Source organism: Lutra lutra, chromosome 2 (genome assembly GCF_902655055.1).
Source record: "Lutra lutra chromosome 2, mLutLut1.2, whole genome shotgun sequence".
Taxonomy (NCBI): domain Eukaryota; kingdom Metazoa; phylum Chordata; class Mammalia; order Carnivora; family Mustelidae; genus Lutra; species Lutra lutra.
Genome location: NC_062279.1, coordinates 36,356,554 through 36,382,582, shown reverse-complemented (window position 1 = coordinate 36,382,582; position 26,029 = coordinate 36,356,554). Strand labels below are relative to the sequence as shown.

At 37.0% G+C, this 26,029-nt stretch overlaps 1 protein-coding gene across 1 annotated transcript in view; it reads right to left on the bottom strand.

The window, feature by feature from the left end:
* Positions 1–26,029, bottom strand: part of ADAM9 (ADAM metallopeptidase domain 9) — a 153,996-nt gene that overhangs the window by 73,233 nt on the left and 54,734 nt on the right. Inside the window, exon 12 of the mRNA XM_047717147.1 lies at positions 4,441–4,612. Within this exon, the coding sequence (XP_047573103.1) occupies positions 4,441–4,612 (172 nt within the window). The remainder of the gene's footprint in view (positions 1–4,440; positions 4,613–26,029) is intronic.

Below are 26,029 nucleotides of genomic sequence, written 5' to 3'. Positions count from 1 at the left end.
ATCTACAAATGGCAAATAAGCCCCTGAAAACAGGCACCACATCACTAGTCCCTAAAGAAATGCAAATTACAACTTCCCTGAGGTACCACTTCACACTTAAGAGAACAGCTAAACTGAACGACTATGTGAAGGGTTACCAAGGATGTGAAAGAACTAGAACTCCCATACACTGACAGCAGGGATGTAAAATGGTACAAACACTTTGGAAAACAGTTTGAAAATGTCTCGAAAAGTTATACACCTAACAAATGACCCAGTCATTCCACTCCTAGCTATTTCCCCAAGAGAAATGGAAACATAAGTCCATAGGAAGACTGGTATGCAAGTCTTCCCATACAGCAACTTTATGTGTTAATAGCCCAAAACTGGAAAGAACCCAACGGTACATGAACAGATGAAAAGATAAACCAATTGTACCATATCTGTACTATTCAATGATAAAGAGCAATAAAAAGGAATGAACTACTGACACGGTAGCAACATGGATGACTCCCAAAATAACAGACAGAACAAAGCTAGATAGACAAAGGAGTCATTCCACTTACATGAAATTCTAGGAAATGCACACTAACATATAATGACAGAAAGGAGATCAGTGATTGCCTGAGGCTGGGAGAACAAAAAGGGATGCAAAGGACGCCTGGGCGGCTCAGTTGGTTAGGCAACTACCTTCGGTTCAGGTCATGTTCCTGGGGTCCTGGGATCAAGTCCCGTATCAGGCTCCCCTGCTCTGCAGGGAGCTTGCTTCTCCCCCAGCTTGTGCTCTCTCTTTGTCAAATGGATAAATAAAATCTTAAAAAAAAACAAAAAACAAAAAAAAAAAAAAGCAAGGTTGGGGGCAGGCAATGGAAAGAAAGGACTACCAAAAGTCACAGAGAACTTTTTGGAATAATGATGTGTTTATTACCTTGATCACGATGATGGTTTCACACAAGTATACACATGTCAAAAATGTATCAACTTGTATGCTTTAAATATATGCAGTTTATTGTTGACCAAGTGTTCACAATTGCACATTTCTTACTCTTTGCTCTGTCCTAACATAGTTTATTAGTTCTTTTAGTAAAGCTTCTGTCTTTCCTACAGGCCCCTGAGCTCTGCTTGTCCCTACAGAAAAAGTGGAATGTGCCACCCCCTCCCTGCTATCAACTTTTAGTGGAAATCAGCTGACTAAAGCAGAACACTTTTGTATCAGACCTCACTGGTCATTTCCCCTTGCTTACCCAGCTTCCTCTTAAAATATTCTGCTTACCCGCTTGCCCTCACCTTGACCCTTTAAAAGAAAAGCCTTTTCTTATTTGATTTTAAGGTGCTTTCAGATTTCTGAGATCAGAGCATTCTCCCTATAACAATAGTCTTTATTCTAAACAAAGCTTTTCATTATCTAAGTCCAAATTTGGTTTCTTTAACACTGTATTCAATTATACTTTAAGAAAGCTGCTAAATTGTTTTCAAAAACACTGTGTAAAACATATGGCTTCATAAAAGATTAAAGAATAAGGAAACAGATTATATACACAGGAATTCTGTTTATGATAAAAGTATAATTTTAAATGGTTTTATAATAACTGATCATTAATGGATAAAAGTTAATGCCTTAGCTTATTCCACATGGGCCCCCTCAACTAAAGAGCTAATATAAAATTTTCAATTACAAAAATGCTAACAGAAATTATGGAGGGCTTATGATGACAATCTTGAAATAAGAGTACTATAAGCCAAGCCAAAATACAAAATTCAGAAAATCTTAAGGAAAAAAAAACTGATAAATTTTCCTTCATTTAAATTTCAAATTTCAATATAATAAAATACATCTTACAAAAACCTAAATGTCAAGAGTGAATCCTAAGACAAACCAAGAAACAGACTCTTAACTATAGAGAATAAACTGATGGTTATCAGAGGGAGCTTGGGGGTGGATAGATGAAATAGTGATGGGGACCAAGGAGTATCCTTGGCCGGATGAGCAGTGGGTGTTGTATGGAAGTGCTGAATCACTATATTGTATAACTGGCACTAATATTATACTGTATATAAACTGGAATTTCAATAAAAACTTTAAAAATATATAAATAAATGAACAATAAATAAATAAAGGAACTCAGAGGGAAAAAATGTCAACTAGAAAAAAAGTAATAGAACACAAAATGGAAATGAATTAAAAATTTTAGTTAAAAAGCACAGATTGGGAGAAGAAAAGAGTGAATCGTAATGGAAACTTTAGGTGTTAATGACATGTCAAAGTAGTCATCAACTGTAACAAATGTTACTGTGCTGCAGGAAGTGGAGGGTAGGGGAGGTTGTGTGTGTGGTGTGTGTGGTGGTATATGGGAACTCTTGGTACTTTCCATTCAATCTTTCTGTGACCCTAAAACTTCCCTAAAAGATAAAGTTAAACTAATTTTTTAAAAGCTAAATTATAAGCTACAGACAGAGGAGAAATATTAAAACATATACAAAACAACAGACTCTGCCCACAATACATGAGCTCCTAAAAATCAATTTAAAAGAATGAATGACACAACAGAAAAATTGTTAAGGGACATAAAATGAGAATACATAGAAAAAAACAAGCACATAGTCTATAAGCATATGAAAAGATTAATAATTGAAATAATATCTTCTTAAGAAAACATGTATTATTCTTTCCTGGAAAGACTATACTGTAGGGGGCACCGAATGCCACCATAAACTATTGGTAGAAGTGCAAACTGACACAGACTTTTGGAGGAAATTTCATAGCCTCTAACAAAATTTAAAAACACATATTCTTCAATTTAGTAATTCTACCCTTATGTAATTAACTTAGAGAAACACTTGCATCCCTGCCTATATAGACATTGGATATGCACAGGATGTACTGTTTGCAACAGAAAAATACTATTTACAATAAATGTTCATTAATAAGAGTATGGTTCAAGAAATCATAGTATATCCTTATATGGGAATACCAGTACATCCTTATATGGGAATACTAATCAGCAGATTAAGATTATGTCTACATAAGGTAATGACATGGAAAAACCCCCAAGATATACTAATAGAAAACAAACAAAAAAAGAAAAAAAACCTCTGCATACAACATATTAAGTCTGCTATGAAAAAAAAAATCCTAAGACAAACCCAACGATTTACAAATGTACATTTTACATATGTGTGTAAAAAGGCACAAAGTCTAAAAGAAACACACTAACCTTTTAAGAATGATTACCAATGCAGAAGGAAGTTTAAAAATTAATGGTATGAAAGGGGAACTTTGCTTGTACTTACTATTTGAAACTTTTGTACCAAAACAAAATCTGTGGGATTTGAGACAGAAGTGGTATTCTTTTTTAAAGAGTAATTCTGTAGTGTGAAAGTTCAAAATGCAAATATAGACCATCTTAGAAAGTTTTGTACTGAAGTGAACAGTTAGGAGAAAGCAAAAGATATATAATATTTAAAGAAGAAAGATCTGAGAATGCCTGGAAAGGAAAAGAGCCTGGTCACCCAAACACTATAACGTTAATTCAGAAGTTAAACATAACCTTGTTAGGGCCTTACTTTCCTCATCTGATATGAGAATATAAAAAAATATCCATCTCTTAGATTTATTGTAAGGATTTTACCACGTAAAACGTTTAACAGAAGTCCCTGACAGTCAGCAAGGGTGTAATGAAGGCCTCCCACAAGTCCATCATAAAATACATGCTGTCTTTCTAGAGCATGAAGTCATCTGCTTCTAGAGCATGAAGATACGGTCAGATATGGAAGAAGTACTTGTGGAAAACACTAAGAATATGGTAAAGCTTAAACAAATCTAAACAAATTTCTTCAAATTTTAATGGAAGGCCAAGAAGGAAAGGACTTTTACACAGGCCACTTTGAGAGGAAAATGTAAGATACAGAATAATAATAATAAATATGGGCATGGGCTTATGGCGCTAAGTGTGCATAAAGGTCTGACAGAGATCAGGAGGCACAACACTGAAGGTTAATAAAGGGAGAATGCTCATCTAAGTAGCAAGAATTTTGTTCCCGAAGGACTCTGGAAAATGGATCAGCTTCAATTTATTATTAAAATGAGTCCAACTGAAAAAGTATTTCGCAATGGTAGTGCCAGAATAGTGAAAGCTTACAAATGAAGAGCGAACTGAAAAACTGATTAGTTCTTTAAAGTAAATAAATGACCTAATAACCGTAACTGAAATGGTAGAAGTTAGCAAAAAATGGAAGAATAAACACAGTGCTTTCCTGACATCAAAACAGAGGACACCACTAGTTACGGTCTGGGAAGGAAGACATGGCCAATCCCAGGAATATGTCCCCACAAGCAAAATACCAATCCTCATTTGCCACTAAATTTCGCAAACTCCTATGCCAGTTGCCCAAAGCAAGCTATTCCATTTTTTCCAAATCCTGAAGTAATTTCACAAAGCAAAAATCAAAAATTAAACTGACCTTTGGAGTACCACAGTCACACTCTTCCCCGGGATCCACCAATTTATTACCACAGAAAGGAGCACTATAGGCTTCATCAGGCTTTGGAATATTAAGAAGGCAGTTTCCTCCTTTATTTAAAGTTAACTTCTCAAAGTCCTCTGCACTGCAACTGCTAAAGTTTCTGGAACCTCTACAATAAACATTAAGAAAAAGATCTTGTGTCATAGCAATTATTCACTGAGATTTTAAATCACGTCCTCAACCAATAAGTGAATATTTAAAATGGCAGAAAATAAACTACCAAAAAATAGAGAGAAAAAAATAGAGAGAAATGAAAATAAATATAATACATTATTTCAGTTACTACATAATATTCAAATTGGGGTTATAATATATTATACCCCCATGAAAATATCTTCCAAACATATCAATTACATTAATATATAAAACCATAAGAAGAAGACCTTAGAAATTATCTGGTCCTATCCAAAATTCAGTTTTATTTACATTCTATAATAAAAGTTCCTCAAATATTTGACACTATATGATTCCCCAATCTTTTCTCACTCTACAGGATAACATTGTTATGTTCCCCTCACTATCACATACAGGGAGCCATGTGAAAATAATGTGAATGGGCTTTCCAGTGAGGATGCATGATAGCCACCAACAAGCAAACTGCACAGAGCAGAATTTCAGCTAGAGTCTGAGGTTTAAACCTTCTGATAATTCCTGAAACCCATGCTTAATACTCTGAAGGCTAGAACAGCTTCTAGAAATGCCCACCTTGAGCTATCCATGTGAGATCTATACAAACCATGAGCTATCCATGTGAGATGTATACAAATGCAACTTTGATTTGTTCTACATGTTGTTGGTAGGGTTTGTTTGTTTGCTTTTTTAGTTATGGGTTTACTCAGTAACTCTAAAATACATTCAGAGAGTCCCACTATTTTCACTTTTGAAGATTACAGAGAAAAACACCCACATATACACCAAGGATCTTTGAGAAATCCAAGTCCCATTGAAGTTTTATCAGGGGAATTTGGTGCCCTGAAAGACTCTCTTTCATCCGTTTGAGCAGTGGTGCCAAGAGTAGCAGTGGAAAAGAAAACTGTGTTGCATTATAGTTATTAAGGAGGCATCCCTATCTATGTTGGCTCTTTTGTACATCCACAGAATCTAAGAAACAGATCCTTTCTGTGACACGTTGTGTTCTGGATATACATATTACACTCTTTGCTAAGTGGCCCAAAGTCTCTAGAGAAGTCAATAGTCCAGACTCTAGGCTCTTGGAAATGGAAAGCAGTCTGCCTAGACATTTTGATACCATTAACTACCAGCTGAAAAAAAAGTCTTGAATGTGGGGTTTTGAAGGATTTTAACAAACTGACCAGCAGACAAAGAAAGGTCAATTGTCTGTAACCAAATAAATAAATAAATAAATAGGCAAAGGCAGTGTTTTGACTCACATACAAAGAAAAGATCTACCACAAGTCCATTAACAATAACAAAAAAGGCTTGTTTTCAGTATTCTTTTTCTCACTAATCCCTATTAATGATATTGTGAGGAAGAGTCCTCTTGTACAACATCATTCATTCAAGTACTTCTTGAACATTATTATGCACAAGGCACTCTCCTTCTGTACAAGGGATAAAATGATGAACAAAGCAGACAAAAATCCTCACCCCTACAGAGCATTCTAGTGAGTGAGACAAACTATACACATAGTAAACTGGAGAGTATACAAAGGTGGTAAGTGCCAGGGGGAAAAGTAGTGAGAAGGTGAAGCTGGTGACCCAGGCAGGGGGCAGGGGGCAGCGATAGCAGTCAGGACAGGTACTTCAAACACTGTGATAACCGAATCAGCACTGGATATGTGGGAAAAGAACAGCACACCAGGAAGGAACAGCAAGTGTGAAAGCCCTAAGGTAAAATCCTGCCCTGTGTGTGCAAGGAACAGTATGGAAGCCAATGGGGTTGGAGTGAAGTGAGTCAGGGAAGGAATGACTAATGAGAGATGCAGTCAGCAACGGTGAGAATAGGCCATTTCTACTGTGAGGGAAATGAGGAACTTGGAGGGGGGGGTGATACAATGGAAAGTGGTGAGCGGAGTTTTAACATGATTCGACTTGTACTTTATTTGGATCGCCATGGTTCCTATTTTAAGGAGAAAGTACATACAAGAGGTTCTTGCAGAAATCCACTCAAATGCTGATGAGGTACCAGCATGACAGCAGTGGAAACAATGAGGAGTGTCTGGATTATTTACATGTTTTAAATGAATAGCCCTTAAGATGAAGAATCTGATAAAAAGAGAGAAGTCAAGGATGACTCCAATATTTGGGGACCGAACTACAAGAAGGAAGGAGTTACCATTAACCGACGTGAAGAAGACTGTGGGCGGAGCAGGTTTTAGGAGAGCTAACAGAAGTTTGAGTCTAACAGACATCAGGTGACACTGTCAGAGTAGCAGTAGCTAGTAATTACCCAATAAATAAAAGAGACTTCAATTTATTTATTTATTTATTTGGTAGGAGACTTCAATTTAAACAGAGGTTTGTAACTGATTTTATTTGCTATTGTTGATCTATATATGGTAAGTATCTTGCCTGCCATGTAGTACACATTCAATGTTTTCTGTAAGAATACACTAACCAGTCAATAGCCACAAATATACACATGTCTACACAACTGTGCAGACATGTGTATATTTCTACACTTGAGTCCCTAATTCTAATCTACATAAGGTCTATCACTTCTGTTGGGGCGCCTGGGTGATTCAGTCAGTCAAGCATCTGCCTTCAGGGTCCTGGGATCAAGCCCCATATCAGACTCTCTGCTCAGCAGAGTCTGCTTCTTCCTCTCCCTGTCTGATGCTCTGCCTGCTTGTGTGCTCACACACTTTGCTCTCTCTCTCTCTGTCAAATAAATAAATAAAAACTTTTTAAAAAATCTACATAAAGTCTACCATTTCAAAACAGATTATTTTTTAAATAACTTTCCTAGTTAGTATTTGGGACACATTTTCTCACAAATACAATGTCTAAAATGTTTCATCCTAAAGCAACCCATTTAAAAAAAAATCTGTTTCCCCACAATGGAGTTGACCATAATATACTGAAAAGGATTAACAAAATCAGAAGCATTTCTGGTGCTTTTTACCTGATGGAGAGAGTAACAAACATTTCCCTATTGCTCTTCAGTAAGCCTCTGGGGACTACAATGAAGATATTTTTCCCCTAGTCATCCGTGGATGGCACCTACAGTAATAAAGATGATCTTTCTCCTAATACTTGGTTTGAATAGCAACTAAAGTATTCTGATTCTCTACGTATCATCTCTGGGTGCTAGGGTATTAATTTAAAGCATCTCCTCATCTCTTTTCTCACACCTAGTTAAGTTTCCTAAAACTGCATTAAAAGGAGATAGATGTGAATGACAGTAATGGAAACAATCTACCAGAATAAAGCCAAAAAAAAAAAAAAAAGGCAATTATCATTTAGAACATTCTTTCTATGAGTAATTTGGAAATAATCAGAACACAGTTCCACCATTACCATCCTAATCCTCACAGGTAAGGAGTAGGAAGTCCTAACAGAGGGCTTAAATGATGGCATTTAGATATTTTTAAACAGTGCCCTGCGGCACCTCATCGGTTGAGCATCTGACACTTGGTTTCTGTTCAGGTCATGATCTCAGCATCATGAGATTGAGCCCCATAACGGGCTCCGTGCTCAGCACCCAGCCTACCTGAGATTCTCTCTCCCTATCCCTCTGCCCCTCCCCTGCTCACTCATACTCTTGCCTGTTCTAAATTAATTAATTATTTTTTTAAAATAGAGTGCCTGATTATGGAGGCTTTCTGAACTAGTTGGCATTGAGGGCCATGGGTAAGAAAGCCATTTCTCCAGAAAGGTACCTCCCAGGAGGAAACCTCACACTTTCAGAAATCTAAGAGCAGTTATATGAGAAAAATACTACCAGCCCCTACCAAATACCTTCAAAATATCAAAAATCGTATTACAAAGTTAGATTATCCACTTTTTAAACAGAACTGGCTCCAAATGGTTGAGCTATCTGGGGAAATAGTCAAATGTCTATATATATCAACTGCATCTAATAAAAGGCCTAACTCATAATGAACATTCAATTAATATTTACTACACAGCATATGAAGTAGAAGGTGGGAAACTTATCCTTGAAAAAGATTTAATACCACCGAAGATAGCATAATCATTCTTCTCAAGCTATTCTTAGCAAAAACTGTTCAAAGACATTGACCAACATATTACCAAAATATAACATGAAGGCACAAAATACCAAAAACCACTCAAAAAGAAAAAGAAAAGAAACTATAAGGGGGAGAGAAAAAAACAGGTACAATCCAATAAAGCCTCCAGACACTAGAATTATCAAATAATAACCAAAAACATCCTGCTTACTCTGGTCAGGGAGAAAAATGACGAGCTCAAAAATTTTAATAGGGAAATAAAATCCATAATAGTAATACAGCATATATGAAAAAAACTAGATAGAAATTTGGCAAGTGAAAGATAATAAGCAAAATTAAGAATTCAATGTACAGGTTTAACAGCAGACTACAGATAAAGATAGACTCAATGAACTGGAAGATATAAGAAGAAATTACCCAAAAAAAAAACACAAAATGATAGAAAATATACAAGAAAATGTAGGAGGCCGGATTTTGTGAGGTCTTACACACAGTTAACTAGAATCACAGAAGAACAGCAAATATGCAGAAATACGATGCACAGACACGATATGTAAAAAAGCAGTATATGAAAATAAAATAGTGGAGAATTTATCACAACTTATGAAAAATATCAAACCTCAAACTTTAAAACTCAAAAAACAAAAATCCTCAGCAGGTGTATCAGTGTGTGTGCTTGCTTTTTTTTTCTTTCCACAACTTTAATAAACATAAGAGAAAAACTTAAAATTTAAAAAATTTAAAACTATGAATATAGCTGACGTACATAAATCCACTTTGACAAAATAACATTTTAGTGATAGATAACATCAACAGCAACATGGACCCCAAAAGAAAATAGAATAATACCAATATGCTGAGAGAAAATAGCGGATAATCTAGAATTCTATATTCAACAAAAATGTCCTCAAGACGAAAGAGAGGAGGGAGGAGTTATGATGGTAGAGTAGTAGGGGGACCCTGAGTTTGCCTCCTCCCTCAAACACAGCCAGATTAACATTCAACTATTCTGATCAACACAATCTGAGGATTAAGGAAACAATCTGCACAGTTGGACAGAATGTGGCAGATGTGAGGTTCTGAGCCATGAACTGGGGAAGAGGAAAGCCACGGGGCTGAGAAGGAGAGGGAATCATTTTCATAGAGCAAAGTCAGGGGGAGGGAGAGAGCAGGAGAAGATGCAGCAGGTAGGGATCACACAATAAGTGAGGAGATCCCCTGGGTGGCACTGCGAGAGATTTCTGCCCTTCCCAGAGTACATTTGGAAGAGTAAATTCTTCCTCTCCAAGAACAAAGAGCCAGCTGGGAGCCACGCAATAGCTCACCGTCTCATCCTCAGGGAGGGGAACTTATAGCAGCTTTTGGCTGTCTGCCACAATAGAATCAACGCTCTGTGTAACTGCCTTTCTCGGACAGACAGGAGTAGGGGACCAACTCTTCTGAAAATGACAGTTAATCTGGTTGCAGCTTTTCACTGTGTGTTACGGTAGACTCCAGCCTCCATGTGCGCACTGTGACTGCTTTTCTGGGACAGGACAGAGCACCGTAAGGTTCTCCCGGTGAGGAGGGGATTGTGGAATGATTCCGCTCCTTGCCAGGACCTTTAAAACGTGGGAGTTTTGAGTCCCAGCCACAGACCAGAAATAACATACAAGAGATCTGTGATGTGGGGCATGCTGACGGCCCAGGAACAGACAGGTTAAGGACAGAGAACTGAAGAAAGCTCAGGACACAGGAGATTATTTGCTTTTCTGAAACAGCCTTCTGAAGAGCAGTGGCCAGAAGTTCCCCTCCCTGAGGACGAGAGGGCGAGGCGATGCCATATTCTCCCCCTTCACTCTTCCCTCCTCCTGCCCACCAAAATGGTTGAACTTCATACAGAAACATAGTAAGTAGCTCCAGTGGAGGCTGGAGTCCCCTACTAAATGTCACACCCCTGTGCTTGGCAGGGGCATCATTATAAGGGCAAGTTCGCATGTGAACCAGCCCAGCAGGCCTCTCAATCAGAAGACCAACAGAGGTACTCCACAAGTACCAAGTATACTGATTAAAGAATGTTCCAGAACATCAGCTTCTGATGGAAATAGGAATAGGCTTATTTCTTTTTTTTTCTTAGTTTTTAATTTTTATTTTTTTATTTTTTTATTTTTATTTTTATTTTTCTATGTCTTTTTATTATTTTATCTTCTATATATATTTTTTCTTTTTTTTCTCTTTATTTTATTTATTTATTTTTTTGGTATCAGGGTTATAATTTTTTGCTCATTTGTTGGTTTGTGTGTTTCTTTCTCTTGTTTTTTGGATCAGCTTTTTTTTTTTCTTTTCTTCTTTCCTTACTCTTTTAACTTCCTTCTTTCTTATTTTTTGGAATCAGACTCATAGTTATTTTGTTTATTTCTTCATTTGCATTTTTGTTCCTTTTGTTTTTCTCTCATCTTGGATCAGGCTTTTTTTTTTTTTTTTTCTCTCTTTTTCCTTTCTTTTCTTTTCCAGGTTTATCTTAACAAACAAATCAAATAACACCTAGTTAAGGGTACAACCACTTTCCACTACAAGCCAGGAGGAACTCTGGAGAGGACAGACCAATGGGAAAGAACAGCCAAATGTAATAGCAGAATATACACAGTACACACTAGAAATGCTTACTGAAGACTTTTGTTATTATTGTTGTTGTTCTTATTGTGGGGTTTTTTTTCTTTTTCTTTCTTTTTTTAATGAACAAAATGTTGAGACACAGAAAGTTACCCCAAAAGAAAGAACAGGAGGTAGTATTCACAGCCAGGGAGTTAATCAATATGGATATAAGTAAGATGTCTGCACTAGAATTTAAAACGAAGATTATAAAGATACTATCTGGGCTTGAAAAAAAGCATAGAAGACACTAGAGAATCCCTTACTATAGAGATAAGACAACTAAAATCTAGTCAGACCAAAATTAGCAATGCTATAACCCAGATGCAGTCCCAAGTGGAGGCCATAAAAACAAATGAATGAAACAGAAGAGCAAATCAGTGATACAGAAGTTAAAATTGTGGAAAATAATGAAGCTGAAAAGAAGAGGGAAAGAAAACTATTATATCACAAAGGTGGACTTAGGAAACTGAGCAATTCCATAAAGTGAAATAATATCCATATTATAGGAGTCCCAGAAGAAGAGCAAGGAGAAAGGGGCAGAAGGTTTATTCGAATAAATTATACCTGAGAACTTCCCTAATCTGGGGAAAGAAACCAGGCATTCAAGTCCAAGGGGCACAGAGAACTACCTGCAAAATCAATAAAAATAGGTCAACACCTCAACATACTGAAACCTGCAAATTACAAAGACAAGAGAAAGCCTTGAAAGCTGCTCGGGAGAAGAGGTCCTTAAGCTACAAAAGTACACACATAAGGCTCACAGCAGACCTGTCCACAGAGACCTGGCAGGCCAGAAAGGACTAGAATGATATATTCAATGTACTAACTGGGGGAAATATGTGACCAAGAATACTTTATCCAGCAAGACTGTCATTCAGAACAGAGAGAGAGATAGTTTCCAAGATAAACAAAAACTATAGGAATTCATAAACACTAAACCAGCCCTGCAAGAAAAATTAAAGGGGGCCTTTTCAGTGGAGAGGGAGCCCAAAAGTAACAAAGACTAGAAAGAACAGAGACATCCTATAGGAACAGTGACCTTACATGTAATGAAAGATATGAATTTAGGGCTAAATTCATATTATTCATATCTTTCCATAATTATTCTGAATACAAATGAACTAAATACTCCAATGAAAAGACACAGCATATCAGAATAGATTAAAAAACAAACAAACAAAAAAACACAAAAAAACAACCTATCAACAAGCTGCTTACTAAAGACTCATTTTCCACCCAAAGATACCTCCAGATTGAAAGTAGTAGGGTACCATTTATCATACTAAAGGACAATAAAAGAAAGCTGAAATAGCCATACTTATAATCAGACAAACTTTAAACCAAAGACTGTAATAAGAGATGAAGAAGGAACTATATATAATAAAAGGGTCTATCCAACAAGATCTAACAATTGTAAATTTTTATTCCCCTCACTTGGGAGCAGCCAACTACATAAATCAATTAATAACAAACTTAAAGAAACTCCCTAATAATAATACAATATGGCTGAGGGACTTTAATATGCTACTCACAGCAATGGAAAGATCATCTAATTAAAAAATCAATAGTAGGAAACAAGGGCTTTAAAGGACTCAACCGAACCAGATGGACCTAATAGATATATTCAGAGCATTTCATCCTAAAGCAGCAGAATACATATTCTTTCTGAGTGCTCATGGAACATTCTCCCGAACAGATCACATAATGAGTCACAAATCAGGCCTCAACACTTTCAAAAGGATTGAGATCATACCATGCGTATTTTCAGACCACAAAGATATAAAACTTAAAGTCAACCACGAGAAAAAATTTGGAAGAATCACAAATACATGGAGGTTAAAGAACAAGTTAACCAAGAAATGAAAGAAGAATTTTAAAAATTCATGGAAGCAAATGAAATTTGAAAATGAAAACACAACAGTTCAAAACCTTTGAAATGCAACATAGATGGTTCTTTTTTTTTTTTTTTTAAGAATTTATTTACTTGGGGGGAGGAGTCAAGATGGCGGAGAAGTAGCAGGCTGAGACTACTTCAGGTTGTGGGAGATCAGCTAGATAGCTTATCTAAAGATTACAAACACCTACAAATCCAACGGGAGATCGAAGAGAAGAAGAACAGCAACTCTAGAAACAGAAAATCAACCACTTTCTGAAAGGTAGGACTGGTGGAGAAGTGAATCCAAAGCGACGGGAAGATAGACTGCGGGGGGAGGGGCCGGCTCCCAGCAAGCGGCGGAGCAACGGAGCACAAAATCAGGACTTTTAAAAGTCTGTTCCGCTGAGGGACATCGCTCCAGAGGCTTAACCAGGGTGAAGCCCGCACGGGGTCAGCGTGGCCTCAGGTCCCGCAGGGTCACAGAAGGATCGGGGTGTCTGAGTGTCGCAGAGCTCACAGGTATTAGAACGGGGAAGCCGGCTACAGAGACAGAGCCGAGGAGTGACTCTCAGCTCGGGGTTACCTTGAACTGGTCGCAGGCTCGGTCAGCTCAGAGCACGGCCGGAGGCCAGGGTGGCAGGAGTCATTGGGCGATGTTCTCTGGGGGCGCACTGAGGAGTGGGGCCCCAGGCTCTCGGCTCCTCCGGGCCAGACACCAGGAGGCCGCCATCTTCATTCCCGCCCTCCGGAACTCTAAGGAAAGCGCTCAGGGAACAAAAGCTCCCGAAAGCAAACCCAAGCGGATTACTCAGCCGGGCTGGGTAAGGGCGGTGCGACTCCACCTGGGGCAAAGACGCTTGAGAATCACTACAACAGGCCCCTCCCCCAGAAGATCAACGAGAAACCCAGCCAGGACCAAGTTCACCTACCAAGGAGTGTAGTTTCAATACCAAGGAGAGCAAAGGAATTCCAGAGGAAGAGAAAGCGAAGCACGGAACTCAGGGCTTTCTCCCGATGATTCTTTAGCACTGCAGTTAATTTATTTTTTTAATTTTTTTTATTTTTATTTTTTTCTTTTTCAATTTTTTTTCTTCTGCTAAATTTTTTTAACTTTTACCCTTTTCTTTTTTAACATTTTTTTTTCTTTTTTAACATTTTTAACTACTTTATCTAATATATATATTTTTTTTTCCTTTTAATACATTTTCTTTATTGGTTTTCTTTTTTTTTTTTCTTTCTTTCTGAACCTCTTTTTATCCCCTTTCTCCCCCCTCACAATTTGGGATCTCTTCTGATTTGGCTAAAGCATATTTTCCTGGGGTTGTTGCCACCCTTTTAGTATTTTACTTGCTCCTTCATATACTCTTATCTGGACAAAATGAAAAGGCTGAAAAATTCACCACAAAAAAAAAAAAGAACAAGAGGCAGTACCAAAGGCTAGGGACCTAATCAATACAGACATTGGTAATATGTCAGATCCAGAGTTCAGAATGACGATTCTCAAGGTTCTATCTGGGCTCGAAAAAGGCATGGAAGATATTAGAGAAACCCTCACGGGAGATATAAAAGCCCTTTCTGGAGAAGTAAAAGAACTAAAATCTAACCAAGTTGAAATCAAAAAAGCTATTAATGAGGTGCAATCAAAAATGGAGGCTCTCACTGCTAGGATAAATGAGGCAGAAGAAAGAATTAGCGATATAGAAGACCAAATGACAGAGAATAAAGAAACTGAGCAAAAAAGGGACAAACAGCTATTGGACCACGAGGGGAGGATTCGAGAGATAAGTGACACCATAAGACGAAACAACATTAGAATAATTGGGTTTCCAGAAGAAGAGGAAACAGAGAGGGGAGCAGAAGGTATATTGGAGAGAATTATTGGAGAGAATTTCCCCAATATGGCAAAGGGAACAAGTATCAAAATCCAGGAGGTTCAGAGAACCCCCCTCAAGATCAATAAGAATAGGTCCACACCCCGTCACCTAACAGTAAAATTTACAAGTCTTAGTGACAAAGACAAAATCCTGAAAGCAGCCCAGGAAAAGAAGTCTGTAACATACAATGGTAAAAATATTAGATTGGCAGCAGACTTATCCATAGAGACCTGGCAGGCCAGAAAGAGCTGGTATGATATATTCAGAGCACTAAATGAGAAAAACATGCAGCCAAGAATACTATATCCAGCTAGGCTATCATTGAAAATAGAAGGAGAGATTAAAAGCTTCCAGGACAAACAAAAACTGAAAGAATTTGCAAATACCAAACCAGCTCTACAGGAAATATTGAAAGCGGTCCTCTAAGCAAAGAGAGACCCTAAAACTAGTAGATCAGAAAGGAACAGAAACAATATACAATAACAGTCACCTTACAGGCAATACAATGGCACTAAATTCATATCTCTCAATAGTTACCCTGAATGTAAATGGGCTAAATGCCCCAATCAAAAGACACAGGGTATCAGAATGGATAAAAAAACAAAACCCATCTATATGTTGCCTACAAGAAACTCATTTTTACCCGAAGACACCTCCAGATTTAAAGTGAGGGGGTGGAAAAGAATTTACCATGCTAATGGACATCAGAGGAAAGCAGGAGTGGCAATCCTTATATCAGATCAATTAGATTTTAAGCCAAAGACTATAATAAGAGATGAGGAAGGACACTATATCATACTCAAAGGAACTGTCCAACAAGAAGATCTAACAATTTTAAATATCTATGCCCCTAACGTGGGAGCAGCCAACTATATAAACCAATTAATAACAAAATCAAAGAAACACATCAACAATAATACAATAATCGTAGGGGACTTTAACACTCCCCTCACTGAAATGGACAGATCATCCAAGCAAAAGATCAACAAGGAAATAAAGGCCTTCAATGACACACTGGACCAGATGGACATCACAGATATATTCAGAACATTTCATCCCAAAGCAACAGAATACACATTCTTCTCTAGTGCACATGGAACATTCTCCAGAATAGATCACATCCTCAGTCCTAAATCGGGTCTCAACAGGTATCAAAAGATTGGGATCATTCCCTGCATATTTTCAGACCACAATGCTCTGAAGCTAGAACTCAATCACAAGAGGAAATTTGGAAAGAACCCAAATACATGGAGACTAAACAGCATCCTTCTAAAGAATGAATGGGTCAACCAGGAAATTAAAGAAGAATTGAAAAAATTCATGGAACCAAATGATAATGAAAACACAACGGTTCAAAATCTGTGGGACACAACAAAGGCAGTCCTGAGAGGAAAATATATAGCGGTACAAGCCTTTCTCAAGAAACAAGAAAGGTCTCAGGTACACAACCTAACCCTACACCTAAAGGAGCTGGAGAAAGAACAAGAAAGAAACCCTAAACCCAGCAGGAGAAGAGAAATCATAAAGATCAGAGCAGAAATCAATGAAATAGAAACCAAAAAAACAATAGAACAAATCAACGAAACTAGGAGCTGGTTCTTTGAAAGAATTAATAAGATTGATTAAACCCCTGGCCAGACTTATCAAAAAGAAAAGAGAAAGGACCCAAATAAATAAAATCATGAATGAAAGAGGAGAGATCACAACGAACACCAAAGAAATACAGACAATTATAAGAACATACTATGAGCAACTCTACGCCAACAAATTTGACAATCTGGAAGAAATGGATGCATTCCTAGAGACATATAAACTACCACAACTGAACCAGGAAGAAATAGAAAGCCTGAACAGACCCATAACCAGTAAGGAGATTGAAACAGTCATCAAAAATCTCCAAAAAAAAACAAAAGCCCAGGGCCAGACGGCTTCCCGGGGGAATTCTACCAAACATTTAAAGAAGAACTAATTCCTATTCTCCTGAAACTGTTCCAAAAAACAGAAATGGAAGGAAAACTTCCAAACTCATTTTATGAAGCCAGCATCACCTTGATCCCAAAACTAGACAAGGATCCCATCAAAAAAGAGAACTACAGACCAATGTCCTTGATGAACACAGATGCAAAAATTCTCACCAAAATACTAGCCATAGTACATAAAAAGGATTATTCACCACAACCAAGTGGGATTTATTCCAGGGCTGCAAGGTTGGCTTAACATCCGCAAATCAATCAATGTGATACAACACATTAATAAAAAAAGAACAAGAACCATATGATACTCTCCATAGATGCTGAAAAAGCATTTGACAAAGTATAGCATCCCTTCCTGATCAAAACTCTTCAAAGTGTAGGGATACAGGGCACATACCTCAATATTATCAAAGCCATCTATGAAAAACCCACTGCAAATATCATTCTCAATGGAGAAAAACTGAAAGCTTTTCCGCTAAGGTCAGGAACACGGCAGGGATGTCCGTTATCACCACTGCTATTCAACATAGTACTAGAAGTCCTAGCCTCAGCAATCAGACAACAAAAGGAAATTAAAGGCATCCAAATCGGCAAAGAAGAAGTCAAACTATCACTCTTCGCAGATGATATGATACTGTATGTGGAAAACCCAAAAGACTCCACTCCAAAACTGCTAGAACTTGTACAGGAATTCAGTAAAGTGTCAGGATATAAAATCAATGCACAGAAATCAGTTGCATTTCTCTACACCAACAACAAGACAGAAGAAAGAGAAATTAAGGAGTCCATCCCATTTACAATTGCACCCAAAACTATAAGATACCTAGGAATAAACCTAACCAAAGAGACTAAGAATCTATACACAGAAAACTATAAAGTACTCATGAAAGAAATTGAGGAAGACACAAAGAAATGGAAAAATGTTCCATGCTCCTGGATTGGAAGAATAAATATTGTGAAAATGTCTATGCTACCTAAAGCAATCTACACATTTAATGCAATTCCTATCAAAGTACCATCCATTTTTTTCAAAGAAATGGAACAAATAATCCTAAAATTTATATGGAACCAGAAAAGACCTCGAATAGCCAAAGGAATATTGAAAAAGAAAGCCAAAGTTGGTGGCATCACAATTCCGGACTTCAAGCTCTATTACAAAGCTGTCATCATCAAGACAGCATGGTACTGGCACAAAACCAGACACATAGATCAATGGAACAGAATAGAGAGCCCAGAAATAGACCCTCAACTCTATAGTCAGCTAATCTTCGACAAAGCAGGAAAGAATGTCCAATGGAAAAAAGACAGCCTCTTCAATAAATGGTGTTGGGAAAATTGGATAGCCACATGCAGAAAAATGAAATTGGATCATTTCCTTACACCACACACGAAAATAGACTCAAAATGGATGAAGGATCTCAATGTGAGAAAGGAATCCATCAAAATCCTCGAGGAGAACACAGGCAACAACCTCTTCGACCTCAGCCTCAGCAACATCTTCCTAGGAACATCGCCAAAAGCAAGGGAAGCAAGGGCAAAAATGAACTATTGGGATTTTATCAAGATCAAAAGCTTTTGCACAGCAAAGGAAACAGTGAACAAAACCAAAAGACAACTGACAGAATGGGAGAAGATATTTGCAAATGACATATCAGATAAAGGGCTAGTGTCCAAAATCTATAAAGAACTTAGCAAACTCAACACCCAAAGAACAAATAATCCAATCAAGAAATGGGCAGAGGACATGAACAGACAGTTCTGCAAAGAAGACATCCAGATGGCCAACAGACAGATGAAAAAGTGCTCCATGTCACTCGGCATCAGGGAAATACAAATCAAAACCACAATGAGATATCACCTCACACCAGTCAGAATGGCTAAAATTAACAAGTCAGGAAATGACAGATGCTGGCGAGGATGCGGAGAAAGGGCATCCCTCCTACACTGTGGGTGGGAATGCAAGCTGGTGCAACCACTCTGGAAAACAGCATGGAGGTTCCTCAAAATGTTGAAAATAGAACTACCCTATGACCCAGCAATTGCACTGCTGGGTATTTACCCTAAAGATACAAACGTAGTGATCCGAAGGGGCACGTGCACCCGAATGTTTATAGCAGCAATGTCTACAATAGCCAAACTATGGAAAGAACCTAGATGTCCATCAACAGACGAATGGATAAAGAAGATGTGGTATATATACACAATGGAATACTATGCAGCCATCAAAAGAAATGAAATCTTGCCATTTGCGATGACGTGGATGGAACTAGAGGGTATCATGCTTAGCGAAATAAGTCAATCGGAGAAAGACAACTATCATATGATTTCCCTGATGTGAGGGAGAGGAGATGCAACATGTGGGGTTAAGGGGGTAGGAGAAGAGTAAATGAAACAAGATGGAATTGGGAGGGAGACAAGCCATAAGTGACTCTTAATCTCACAAAACAAACTGAGGGTTGATGGGGGGAGGGGGGTTGGGAGGAGGGTGGGATTATGGACACTGGGGAGGGTATGTGCTATGGTGAGTGCTGTGAAGTGTGTAAACCTGGCGATTCACAGACCTGTACCCCTGGGGATAAAAATATATTATATGTTTATAAAAAATAAAATTAAAAAAAAAAAGAATTTATTTACTTGACAGAGATAACGAGTAGGCAGAGAAGCAGGCAGAGAGAGAGGAGGAAGGGAGTAGCAGGCTTCCCGCTGAGCAGAGAGCACAATGCAGGGCTCGATCCCAGGACCCTGGGATCAGGACCTGAGCCGAAGGCAGAGGCCTTAACCCACTGAGCCACCCAGGCGCCCCGCAACATAGATGGTTCTATGAGGGAAGTATATAGCAATACAAAGCTTCCTCAAGAAGCAAGGTCTTAAATACAAAAACTAACCTTATACCTAAAAGACCTGGAAAAAGAACAGCAAATAAAGCCTAAATCCAGCAGAAAACAGGAAATTAAGATTAGAACAGAATCAATGACACAGAAATTTAAAACACACACACACACACACACACACAGAACAGATCAAAGAAACTAGGAGCTGGTTCTTTGAAAGAATTAACAAGATTGATAAACCCCTACCCAGACTTATCAAAAAGAAAAGAGAAAGAACTCAAATAAATAAAATAATGAATGAAAGAGGAGAGATCACAACCAACACCACAGAAATAAAAATAAGTATAACAGAATATTATGAGCAATTGTATGCCAAAAAATTAGGCAATCTGGAAAAAATGGATGCATTCCTAGAAACATAGAAACTACCAAAACTAAAAATAGGAATAAATAGAAAACCTGAACAGACCCATAACCAGCAAAGATATTGAATCAGTAATCAAAAATCTCCCAATAAACAAGAGTCCAGGGCCCACTGGCTTCCCAGCAGAATTCTATCAAACATTTAAAGAAGAATTAATACCTATTCTTCTGAAACTGTTCCAAAAATAGAAATGGAAGGAAAACTTTCAAACTCATCCTATGAGGCCAGCATTACCTTGTTCTCAAAACCAAACAAAGGTCATACAAAAAAAGAATTAAAGACCAAAAGTCTCTGATGAACAAGGATGTAAAAATTCTCACCAAGATATCAGCTAATAACAGTACATCAAAAGGATTATTCACCATAACCAATTGGGATTTATTCCTGGGCAGCAAGGGTAGCTCAATATCCACAAATCAATCAACGTGATACACCACATTAATAAAAGAAAGGACAAGGACTATATTCCTCTCAATAGATCCAGAAAAAGCATTTCTTGAAAAAACCCTCAATAAAGTAGGAATAGAAGGAACAGACCTCAAAATCATAAAGGTCATACATGAAAGACACAGCTAGTACCATCCTTAATGGGGAAAAACAGAGCATTTCCCTGAAAGTGAGGAAAACCACAGGGATGTCCATTCTCACCACTGTTGTTCAATATGGTACTAGAAGTCCTAGCCTCAGCAATCAGACAACAAAAAGAAATAAAGGCATCCAAATCAGTGAAGAAGTCAAACTTTCACTCTAAGCAGACAACATGATACTCTATGTAGAAACCCAAGATTCCACCAAAAAATTGCTGGAACTGATACAGGAATTTAGCCAAGTGGCAGGATATAAAACCACTGCACAGAAGTGTCTTTCATTTCTATACACCAATAATGAAGCAGCAGAAAGAGAAATCAAGAAATTGATCCCATTTACAATTGCACCAAAAACCATACGATACCTAGGAACAGACCTAACCAAAGAGGTAAAAAGATGTTCTCTGAAAACTACAGAACACTTTGAAAGAAACTGAGGAAGACAAAAAGAAATGGAAAAACATTCCATACTCATGGATTGGGAGAACCAATATTGTGAAAACGTATATGCTACCCAAAGCAATCTACACATCCAATGCAATCCCTGTCAAAATGCCATCAGCATTTTTCACAGAGCTGGAGCAAACAATTCTAAGATTTGTATGGAACCACAAAAGACCCTTAATGGCCAAAGTAATGTTGAAAAAGAAAACCAAAACCAAGGGATCACAATTCTGGACATCAAGCAATACTGCAAAGCTGTCATCATCAAGACAGTATGGTAATGGCACAGAAAAAAGATACAGAGATCAATGGAACAGAAATGAACCCACAACTCTATGGTCAACTAATCTTTGACATAGCAGGAAAGAACACCCAATGGAAAAAAGACAGTCTCTTCAACAAACGGTGTTGGGAAAACTAGACAGCAACATAAAGAAGAATGAAACCAGACTACTTTCTTACACTATACACAAAAAGAAATTCAAAATGGATGAAAGACCTTAATGTGAGACAGGAAACCATCAAAATCCTAGGGGAGAATACAAGCAGATAGCTCTGTGATCTCAGTCAGAGCAACTTCTTACTAGATACATCACCACAGGCAAGGGAAACAAAAGCAAAAATGAACTATATGGACTTTATCAAGATAAACAGCTTCTGCACAACAAAGGAAACAGTTAACAAAGCTAAAAGGCAACCTACAGAATGGAAGAAGATATTTACACATGTCTTATCAGATAAAGGGCTAACATCCAAAATCTATAAAGAACTTAGAAAATCAACACCCAATAAATAAATAAATAAACAAACCAGTCAAGAAATGGGCAGAAGACATGAACAAACGTTTCTCCAAAGAAGACATGTAAGTGGCTAAGAGACACATGAAAAAATGCTCAACATCACTCAGCATCAGGGAAATATAAATCAAAACCACAATGACATACCACCTCACACCAGTCAGAATGTTAAAATTAACAACTCAGGAAACAACAGACGTTGGCGAGGATGTGGAGAATAGGGAACCCTCTTACACTGGAGGTAGGAATGCAAACTGCTGTAGCCACTCTTAAAAATATTATGGAGGTTTCTCAAAAAACTAAAAATAGAACTACCCTATGACCTAGCAAGTGCACTACTAGGTATTCATTCAAAAGATATAAAAAATAGTGATTTGAAGGGACACACACACCCCAATGTTTACAGCAGCAATGCCCCCAATAGCCAAAATACAAAAAGAGCCCAGATGTCCATCAAATGGTGACTGGAAAAACATGTGTTGTGTATATATACACAATAGAATAGTATTCTGCCATCAAAAAGAATGAAATAATGCCATTTGCAACAATGTGGACGGAACTGGAGGATATTAAGTTAAGCGAAATAAGTCAATCAGAGAAAGACTCTCATGTGGAAATTAAGAAACAGAACAGCAGATCATAGGGGATGGGAGGGAAAATAATATAAGATGAAATCAGACAGGGAGACAAACCATAAGAGATTCTTACGTATAGGAAACAGGCCGTTGGTGGGTAAGGGGAATGGGGTAACTCGGTGATGGGCATTAAGGAGGTCACTTAATGTAATGAGCATTGGGTGTTATGTGAAACTGATGAACCGCTAAATTCTACCCCTGAAACTAATAATATACTACATGTTAACTAAATTGAATTTAAATAAAATTTTTTTTTAAATAAAGAATGAAAGAGAAATAAAGATTCCCTTGTTGCAGGGGGGCAGAGGCTGATTAAGAGACAAACTACTACCAGACACATACTCAAAGAAATTCAAAAAGGGTTTTTCAAGGTAACTAAAAAATGATACCAAATGGAAGGTCAGAGATGCAAGAGAACCAACAAGTAATGAAAGTGATAACTATGTTAACAAGAATGAACAATGTTCATTAAACAGTGATAATGCATTCCTGACACATAGTTATATAAGTCAGGAAGTGAATAAATAAAGTTAAACTGCTCTAAAGTCCTTGAATTGTGTAAGGAAGGATACGACTTAATATTAAACATGATAAATCAAGGACATAAGTTGTGATTTTTAGAGTAACTCCCCCCAAAAAATCAAAGACTACATAACTTCCATTCTAATAGAAGTAAAATAATGAATATTGAAAACAGACAAATAATTCAAAATAAACAAAATAAATCCAAAATAAACAAAATAAAAGATTTTTTAAAAGAACATTAAAGTGAGACAAATGAAAAACACATAAGATGGTAGATTTAAACCCAAATACTGCATCTCATTTATTCTAAAACACATTCTTCACATATTTAAAATACTCTGAAACTGAAATTCATCTGACAAAGTACTTACTTAATAGGCACCATTTTTCTTAGTGGTATATAAATAATAATGTATCTTACAATCAATTGCATCTACAGTTAAATAAATATAGTATATTACTAATTATATTAACATAAATAAATTAAATGATAGAATTAAGAGACAAATACTGTCAAGCTGGATTAAAAAATAAAACCTAAACATGTTTCAAAGCATACATCTAAAACATAAGGATAAAGAAAAGTTCAAAGTGAAAGGATGGGAAAAAATATACTTTCAACATGAAAAAATCTGGGGAAGCTAAATTAGTAAAAAACAAAACTGACAGTCTAATCAATAAAAAAGGAAATGAAGACACATAGATTGAGAAGAAATAAAACTTTGCAAATGATAGTCATCTATGTATAAAATCCAAAAGAACCAACAAAAAAAAATTTCTCAAACTAGTAAGCAATTAAAGCAAACTTATTAAAGCAATGAAAGGTTGTAGTACAAAAGATTAATATACAAGTCAGTTGCTTTCTTATATACCAGCAACAAACTAACAAAATTTGAAATTAGAAACGCAATTCCATTTACATTAGCAAAACCAAAACCAAACAAAAACACTTAGGTATAAATATAACAAAATATTTACAAGATCTATAGAGGAAAACAATAAAACTCTGATTAAAAAAAATCAAAAACAACCTAAATAAATGGAGAGATAGTCCATGTTCAAGGACAGAAAAACTCAATACCATAAGGATGCCCATTCTTCCCAACTTGATCTATAGATTCAATGCAACCCCAATTAAGATCCCAGTTGGTTATTTTTTAGGTTCGACAAAGCGATCTAACATTTATATGGAAAGAAAAAGGACCCATAATAACCAATACAATACTGAAAGAGAACAAAATTTTAAAAGTGACAGAATCTGACTTTAAGATTTACCTTAAAGCTACGGTAAACCAAGATAGCATGGTATTGGCAAAAGAACAGACAAATGGATGAATGGAAGAGAATCAAGTCCAGACATAAACCCAAACAAATATAGCCAACTTATCTTTGACAAAAGACAATTTGATGGAGAAAGGATAGTCTTTAACCCAAAAAAGAGTATCCACTGCAGAGAAAAGGGAACTCTCTTACACTTTTGGTGGAAATGCAAACTGCGGCAGCCACCCTGGAAAACAGTACGGAGGTTCCTCAAAAAGTTAAAAATAGAACTATCATAAGATCCAGCAATTGCACTACTTGGGTATTTATCCAAAAAATACTGATTTGAAGGGATACATGCACCCCCAATGTTTGTAGCAGCATACAACAATAACCAAACTGTGGGAAAAATCCCTAATGTCCATCAACTGGTGAATGGATACAGAAAATGTGGCATATATACAATGGAATATTACTGAGCCATAAAAAGGAATGAAATCATGGTGCCTTAGTGGCTCATTCATTAAGTATCTGCCTTCAGCTCAGGTCATGATTCCAGGGTCCTGAGATCAAGCCCTACATTGGGTTCCCTGCTTAGCAGGAAGCCTGCTTCTCCTTCCCCCACTCCCCCTGCCTGTGTTCCCTCTCTCACTGTCTCTCTCTCCATCAAATAAATACATAAAATCTTAAAAAAAAAAAAAAAAGAATGAAATCATGCCATTTGCAATGACGTGGATGAAACTAGAGGGTATTATACTAAACAAAGTAAGTCAGTCAGAGAAAGACAAACGCTGTATGATTTCACTCAGATGTGGAATTTAAGAAACAACAGATGAACATGGAGAGGGAAAGAGAGAGAGTCAAAACAAAAAACTGACTCTCAACTATAGAGAACAAACTGAGGGTTACTGGAGGAGAGGTCGGCAGGGGATGGGTTAAATGGGTGATGAGTATTAAGGAGGGTACTTGTGATGAGCACTGGGTGTTGTATGTAAGTGATGAATCACTAAATTCTACACTTGGAAATAATATTACTTAGTACGTCAACTAACTTGAATTTAAATAAAAACTTGAAAGAAAATAGAAAGAAGAGTATCTGCAAAATCTTTGGCAAACATTATATTTAATGTTAAAGTGCCGAAAGCTTTCAAATATCACTGTATGATGACAGATGGTAACTATACTTGTGCTGAGCACAGAATAATGTACAGAATTGTTAAACCACTATGTTGTACACCTGAAACTAATATAACATTGCATGTTAATTATTCTTTATTAAAAAAAAAAAGACAAAGATGCACATTATCACCACTTCTACTTGAATATTGTACAGGAGGCCCTAGCCAGTACAGTCAGGTAATATAAATAAATAAATTAAGTTATAAGGATTGATGAGATAGAAACAAAACTATCATTACTGCCAGATGATGTGACTACATAAGTAAAAATCCCAAAGAATTCACAGGTGTGTAGCACTAATATAAAAGTGTAACAAGCTGCTAGATATAAAAT